At 52.9% G+C, this 7,522-nt stretch overlaps 2 protein-coding genes across 2 annotated transcripts in view; both read left to right on the forward strand.

The window, feature by feature from the left end:
- SRF (serum response factor) overlaps positions 1 to 5,646 on the forward strand; it is a 9,059-nt gene extending 3,413 nt beyond the window's left edge. Inside the window, exons 5-9 of the mRNA XM_023764130.1 lie at positions 1 to 55; positions 608 to 727; positions 1,694 to 1,885; positions 2,439 to 2,515; positions 3,243 to 5,646. Of these exons, the coding sequence (XP_023619898.1) occupies positions 1 to 55; positions 608 to 727; positions 1,694 to 1,885; positions 2,439 to 2,515; positions 3,243 to 3,338 (540 nt within the window). The 3' untranslated portion in view covers positions 3,339 to 5,646. The remainder of the gene's footprint in view (positions 56 to 607; positions 728 to 1,693; positions 1,886 to 2,438; positions 2,516 to 3,242) is intronic.
- A 945-nt stretch (positions 5,647 to 6,591) lies between these two features.
- CUL9 (cullin 9) overlaps positions 6,592 to 7,522 on the forward strand; it is a 36,441-nt gene continuing 35,510 nt past the window's right edge. The window contains 1 exon segment of the mRNA XM_006100602.3: positions 6,592 to 6,777. Within this exon segment, the coding sequence (XP_006100664.1) occupies positions 6,640 to 6,777 (138 nt within the window). The 5' untranslated portion in view covers positions 6,592 to 6,639.

Consider the following 7,522-nt stretch of genomic DNA (forward strand, 5'->3'; position numbering starts at 1 on the left):
CCCGTCTCCTCCGGGGGCCTCATGCAGCTGCCTACCAGCTTTACCCTCATGCCTGGTGAGTCACAAGGGGCAAATTGAGCATGGGAAGAGTGGGTTTAGGGTTGGCACAAGGAGAACCTCTTCCCCTGCTCAGAAGGAGGGTGGACAGGGGGCCAGGGCCCAAGAGAAGCCTATTCTGTCCCGTTGGCAAGCATGCCCCTCCCCATTGGAACCTCTGTTATCCTTGTCAGTAAGTATCAGCCATATGCTCTGGCCTTGTCTAGCCAGCCCAGCCCTGTGTCCCTCATTGCCACAGGGACAGTAGACATTCTGTCACTTCCCTACCTCGACTAGAGGGCAGATCATGTCCCTGATGGGTCATATCAACTTCCTGAAGAGGAAAGAGGCAAGGCCTAGGAAGGGAGGAGGAGGGAAGAGCAAAAGCAGAGTAGAGAAGCCCCTGGAGACTAAGATTCAGGACAGGAAGGGCCTTTTTGGCTCCCACAAAAGATAGCGATGGGAGTTGGGGAGCAGTGTGTCAGACCCTGGGCATGTGGGTGTTTGAGGGTGCTTGGTGCCGGTGGTGGCTGGGTAGGACAGAGCACAAGTAAGTCTCTGTGTCTTCTAGGTGGGGCAGTGGCCCAGCAAGTTCCAGTGCAGGCCATTCAGGTGCACCAGGCCCCACAACAAGCGTCTCCCTCTCGCGACAGCAGCACAGACCTCACGCAGACCTCCTCCAGCGGGACAGGTATAGCTTGAAGCTCTGTCACTTCTTAATGTGGAAACTGAGGCTTTTGGCTTAACCCTTATCCTAATCCTTAAGAGAAAGTCAGGTGGGGGTGGCTGGGTTTTGTATTCTGCCCTGCAGTAGGGCTGTGGATTCAAAGAAGAAATCAGGGACCACTGAAGCCACCCTCCTCCTTATTCAGATGAGAAGCCTGAGGCCCAGCAAGGAGAAGTTACTTGCCCAAAGATTCACGTTTGCTTAATTACCAGGAAGGATTTATAGAGCAGTTGTCTCCTTGTGGGAGGGTGTCCTAGGTTTAGAGTAGCCATAATTTCCCTCAGGGTCTCTAGCCATTCCAGATATGATGAGACACTTTCAGAATAAAATTACTTTTAAGTTCTTGTTATTTACAACCTTGTTATACTAAATGTAATCTGTGGAGGACCAGCATCACCCTGGAGCTTGAGAGGAATGCAGACTTTTAAGCCTCACCCCAAACCCACTAAATCAGAATGTACATTTTTAACAAGAACCCCAGGTGACTGTATGCACATTCACATTTGAGAAGTGCTAGTTTAAAAGATGCATTTGTTAGCCACACATTTAGGAAGAAGGAGGAGGAATGAAAACAAATAACAATACTGAAGCTCCCTAAAGGGGGAGTAGTATCTGAGTTTCCTTAGGTTGGGTCAGTTACTGTAATCTTTGTTTTTCCCAGGGCCTTAGGGTCTTGGAGTAGAGAATCCAGCAAACAAACAATTAAATAGCACGATGTGGCAGGATACAATTAAAGGCTGGTGCTGTTGTGTTCAAGAAAAAATAAGGCTTTTCTTAGTTGATGACAGGTAGCAGAGGAACGAGTCTTGTCTAGCTGCTGACCTGGGAAATGGCTAGAGAGCTCTGGCGGCTTGGAATTCCTGGGGGTGGGATGGGAGATATCAGTGGGGACAAGTGTCAGCCTCACTGACATGTGTCTGTATTTGCCAGTGACCTTGCCCGCCACCATCATGACGTCATCTGTACCCACAACTGTGGGCGGCCACATGATGTACCCCAGCCCCCATGCGGTGATGTATGCACCCACCTCGGGCCTGGCTGATGGCAGCCTCACCGTGCTCAATGCCTTCTCCCAGGCGCCATCCACCATGCAGGTGTCCCACAGCCAGGTCCAGGAGCAAGGTGAGTTGGGGGGCAGGGCTGAGAAAAGGAGAACCATTATCTCCCTTATACACACACACACACACACACATACACACACACGCTTTCTCCCCCACCCCCGATATATATGTCCACACATACATACACAAACTAGGATGCTCATCCATGCTTCTACACATATACACACGGATACTTGCATACACACTCTGGCACCCATGCTTGTCTGCTTAGACCGGATCCGGCCCGTTTGAAATGAATAAAACTAAAAAAAAAAAAAAAAAAAAAAGACTGTACCCTTTTATGTAATGATGTTTACTTTGAATTTATATTAGTTCACACAAACACTCCATCCATGCTTTTGTTCCGGCCCTCCGGTCCAGTTTAAGAACCCATTGTGGCCCTTGAGTCAAAAAGTTTGCCCACCCCTGGCTTAGACACTCATGCACACTTGAACACTCGCACACGCACTTGGACACATTGGACACTCACCCAGTCATATGTGCATTTATCAGCTCCAATAACTGGAAGTTTCTCTTGAGCAAGCAATTTGAGTATCTCCCGTTTCCCAATGCAGGTGGCGTCCCCCAGGTGTTCCTGACAGCACCATCTGGGACAGTGCAGATTCCTGTTTCTGCAGTCCAACTTCACCAGGTAGGTGGGAACCCCTTTCACTCCATCCCAGCCAGCCAGCTACTTTGTTTGTTATTATTAATCCTCACCCGAGGATATTTTTTTCCATTGATTTTATTTTATTTTTTAACTTTTTCCAGGTCCTCTTTTTATTTTTTATTTTTAAAAAACATATTGTTATTGATTTCAGAGAGGAAGGGAGAGGGAGAGAGAGAAACTTCAATAATGGGAATCATGGATCGGCTGCCTCCTGCATGCCCCCTACTGGGGATCACAACCTGGGCATGTGCCCTTGATCGGCATTGAACCCAAGACCCTTCAGTCCACTGAACCAAACCGGCTAGGGCTTTTCCATTGATTTTTAGAGAGAGTGGAAGGGAGGGGGAGAGACAGAGAGAGAGAAACATCGAAGTGAGAGAGACACATCAATTGGTTGCCTCCCGCATGTGCCCTGACCAGGGCTGGTGATCAAGCCTACAACCGAGGTACATGCCCTTGATCAGAATCAAACCCAGGACCCTTCAGCCCTTGGGCCAATGCTCTAACCACTGAGCAACTAGCTAGGGCCAGCCAGCTACTTATTTATCTTGACCTTGGGGATTCTATTACTAGTTAGTCAAAGCTAAGATTCCTAGCCAGAAGGCCTGTTTTCCTGGTCAGACCTGTGGTGGGCAGGCAGGCAAGCAGGAGGTCTGAGCTGGCTGATGTGTTCCTGCCCTCATTTCCTGACACATCCGCTTCCCTCCAGATGGCTGTCATAGGGCAGCAGGCCGGGAGCAGCAGCAACCTCACCGAGTTACAGGTGGTGAACCTGGACGCCGCCCACAGCACCAAGAGTGACTGATCTGCCCTGCCGCCCTGGACAGATGGCCCAGGGGACGGCACCACTTATTTATTGTTGCCTTTTCACGTTTTCTTCACACACATGACGGGCCGCAGGAGGGAGGCGGGGAGGAGCAGTGGGCAGCCACAGGACTGAGCCCTCTCACTCCAGCCAAAGAAATGGGCCAGCCTACCCTCCACCCCGGCCTCCCTCACTCTCCCCTCCTTCTGGCTCCACCTCCCATTCTGTTGATGGTGGAGCTGCCCTCCCTCCTCAGACTTCCCTTGCCAGCTTTGGCTCCATGTTTGCCATGAGTATTAGCTTTCCCAGTGGACCGTGCCCCACCTACCACAACAGATCTTTGTGGGACTAGGTACCATCCTCCCCGCCACCTCGAGGAAGCAATGGGGTCCTCTGTCCAGCCTCAATGCTGACCCCATGTCAGTACTGTGTCTGCCACAGGCTGGGTCAGTAGAGCCCGCCCCAGGGAGCCATCTGGGGAGATGGGCTTCTTCCCTCATGCTGCCCGCCTGCAGCCCCTGCAGCTCCAAGTAGCTGGGCCTGTGCAGGGAGCAGGTACCCCCGGGCCGTCTGCCCTGCCTTGCCGCTCCCTTGGGGACTCCAGGGGCTCCTGGGTTGGAGGGACCCATCATTGTTCTTTCTCCCCGTCTTCCCCCCTCTCCTCCCAGCTGCTTTACTTAAAGTTGATTTTGAACTTTTTATTTGAGGAGACGAAGTGAAAACAAATCTATAAATATATATTTTTAAAATATTTAACTTTTTTTTATGGAGTTTTTCTCGTCCCCCTCCCTGCCCAAGCTCCCCTTCCCTGGGGAGCCCTGGGGCTCCCCAGAACTGGCTGGGCCTCTGGGGACAGAGCCACCCCCTGAACTTGGGGCCCACCAGTGTGTGGGGGAGATTCTGGGATTGCCCGGTCCTGGGTTATTTCCAGGAGAAAACCGGGGGAGGGGCCCTCAGGCCATGCCACAATGGGATGGGGAGGGTGACCCACAGCTCTGGGCCTCTTTTTGCCCTCTAGGGCTGTTGCTAGGGAGAGGGAAGAGGGAGACCAAATGGTGGGGTGTCAGGTAGAGGAAACTGACTTCATTTGTGCCACATGCATGGGCATTGCAGCCTTGTGCTCCCCAGGCCTGCAGCTGCTTGGGGCCCAAGTTGCAGTGAGCAGGGTGGGATCTGGGAGGGGGTGAGAGGCAGGAAAGGGGCTCAGAAAAATGGGAGCAGCTCTTGGGCTGAGTGCAGTGATAGGGGAACCAGAAGTGGGCAGCTCTCCCAGGGAGTGAGCAGCTACTGTAACTTTTTAAAATTAAGACAAAAAGCCTTGAAGAAAATGACTTTATTTTTCTAAGTGTAACCTCAGTATTTATGTAATTTGTACAGGGGCCGTGCCCCACCCCCCTCTTCCCCCTTTGGGGTAGACCTTCAGGGTGGGCCAACACGGGGAGGGTCTTTTACCCTGTGTCAGAGCCCATCTTCACCCCCAGTATCCAGAAAGGAAGCTTTTTCAGAACAGGGCAGCAGTTGGGGTGGAGTTTTATTAACCCTGTGACTGCCTTCAGTAGGAACAAGCCTGCTTCTGTGATTAGGTGAAGGGGTGGGGGGAGATTTTACGCACAGCCTAGTTATCAAGGGGATGATTTGCCAACATTTTTTGAGTCCCCCCTAACCTCTAACCCCCATTGCTGTCTTGCCCCAATTTCGGGTGCCAAGATAGAAGTCACCTTTCTGGGCTTTCTCCTGGAGAGAGCTGGGGCTTATGGGTGGCTTACAAGGCTGGGGCATGGCAAATCAGGGGCCAGAGAGTGGGGGGGCTTGGGACTCAGGTCTGTAACTGCCCAGCCCTTTTCTCTGCTCTTGTTTCACTCCACCCTCACTCACTCACTTCCCAACTCCCCCACCAGGGGAGGAGACCTTGATGAATTCCTCCTCTCCTTCCCACAAAAGACAGACCCAGTGAGTGAATCAGGCGAAGTGCTTATAATGTGTGTTGTGTGAGCATGGCCTTGGGAGAACATGCGTGCATCAGGGATAAGGTGGCATTTATATGTGCAGCAACCCTTGGTGTTTCCCTTCCTTGGTGGCTCTGGGGTGTGTGTGTGTGTGTGTGTGTGTGTGTGTGTGTGTGCATGCACACGCGTGCGCACGCTTGAGTGAATGTGTGTGTGAATGTGGGGTGTGTATGTCAGTGATTTCTACTTCCTGGGATGCTGACCCAGGAATAGTGGACATGGTCACAGTCCTATGTACAGAGCTTTCTTTTGTATTAAAAAAAAATACTCTTTCAATAAATGTATCATTTTTGTGCACAGACTGTGGGATCTTTGCCTCTGTTTTTCCGTCTAGGGCGGGACGGAGGTATGAACAGGAATTAAAGCCCAAAAGCTGCTGCTCTGAGAAGGAAGCCTAGTTGCTTGATGAAAACAACAGCAACACTAAGGAGTGCTTTGCCCTGTTAAACTCTGAACGATTTATTTTAAGAAACATTTCGCTGGGCTGGGAACCTTATCGACGTGCATGGCTTAGCTAGGTGCTTAGGTCAACACAGAGATAAGCAATTTTAATTAATAGAAACTGACTACCAATCTAAAGCATTACTGAGGGGTTTGGGAAACTCGTGGCCACGTGACCTAATTAAACCTCAAAGGACAGCCCTAGGTGGGAGCGTGGGTTGCTAGGTGTCAGGGGGAGGAGGGAGGCAGACCCAGGGAAAGGGAAGGGGGTTGCTTCCAAGCTGATCGTGGACGGGAAGGGCTGCCTGCTGCTGCAAAGGCACGGATCCACGTGACTGCGACCGCGGGCTCCGCCTGCCGCGGCCCCACGTGCAGCAGCCGGAGACACTGCGCATGCTCCACTGGCGGCGGCTCGGCCGCTCCGCTCCGCTGTGGGCCGCGGTGGGACCCGTAGACGCCCGGCGGGGCGTGCGCTCGCCGTGTGACCCGGAAGGGAGCTGCTGAGGAGGCGGGGCCAGGACGGCGGGACCGGCCTCGGGGTTCCAGCGGGAGCCGAGCCGGGCGGTGGGAGGTGAGAGGAGAGTTCCCCGATCCTTGCCCTCTCCCTCCCCGGCCCCTGACCCAGTCGTAGTGGGGCGACGCCGGGAGCCAGGTCTTGCTCCCTGAGATTCGCCCGGTCGTGTCAGCCTCCTCGGACCGCGTGTCTCCCCCATTCTCCCCCGCCCCGCTCACCCCACCCCCAAACCTGTTCCCACCGCCTTCTGGCCGCACCGCCCCTGCTTTCTGCAAGCTCGGGCCTGACCTTGCTGCCTGCACCTACCGGCTGTCTCTTCCCGCGTCTAGCCCTCACCTTCATGCCTCAGTTCACTGCTCCTTATAGTGGCCCCATCCCCCCAAGTTTAGGCCTGGCCAGTTGCTCCACTTCTCCACCCTGCTCAGCAGTTGTTGACCACCACGTCACTGGTCTCCTTCCAGGCTTGTCCTGCCCCATGGTAACTAGACCCCCTGCTTCCATGGGGGTCCACATCCTGTGTTTCCCCCTCTTCACACCTCTTTTTTTTACTCTCATCCTTGTACCCCAATGTGACCCCTGTCCTGATTACCATCTCTTCATCTGGGTTTACCTTCCATTCTTATTCTCGCCATTCCCTGCCGCCCCACACTTCTTTATCGCACACCTGTCTGTTCCGGGTTCCTGGCATAGCCGTCACCCCGCTCCCCTTCATAATCTGACTTCGGAGTGTCCCGTCGAGAACTGGCCTGCCTGCTCCAGCTAAGAGTAATGACATTAGATCATGTTTACAGAGCATTCACCATGCGCAGGGCGGCTGTTCGCTGTGCTTTACATGGGTGATCGTCAGTGTTTACTTGATGAGCTCAGTATGAATATCATTCCCATCTTGCGGAGGAGGAAACTGAGGCTCAGAGGTTAAGTAACTTGCCAAAAACTACACACATAGTAAGTCAGTGAGCCAGAGTCACATTTATCTGACGCTGAAATCTGCACTATATTGCCTCTCTAACACCTCCACCATCTCCTGACGTCATTCCCAGCCCTTCAACTCCACGATTACCACCTCCCTCCATAGCTGCCTGATTTAGACCCTCACCACACATGTAGAATAAATGGAGGACGGGGCCTGGTCTTTACCTCCCATGATTTTATCTGGTTCCCTGGACCCCTCCTCCTTGCACAGTACTCTCATGTGCATTGCCCATCCAGCCATCTGGATGTGG

This window comes from Myotis lucifugus, unplaced genomic scaffold, assembly GCF_000147115.1.
Source record: "Myotis lucifugus unplaced genomic scaffold, Myoluc2.0 scaffold_318, whole genome shotgun sequence".
NCBI lineage: Eukaryota > Metazoa > Chordata > Mammalia > Chiroptera > Vespertilionidae > Myotis > Myotis lucifugus.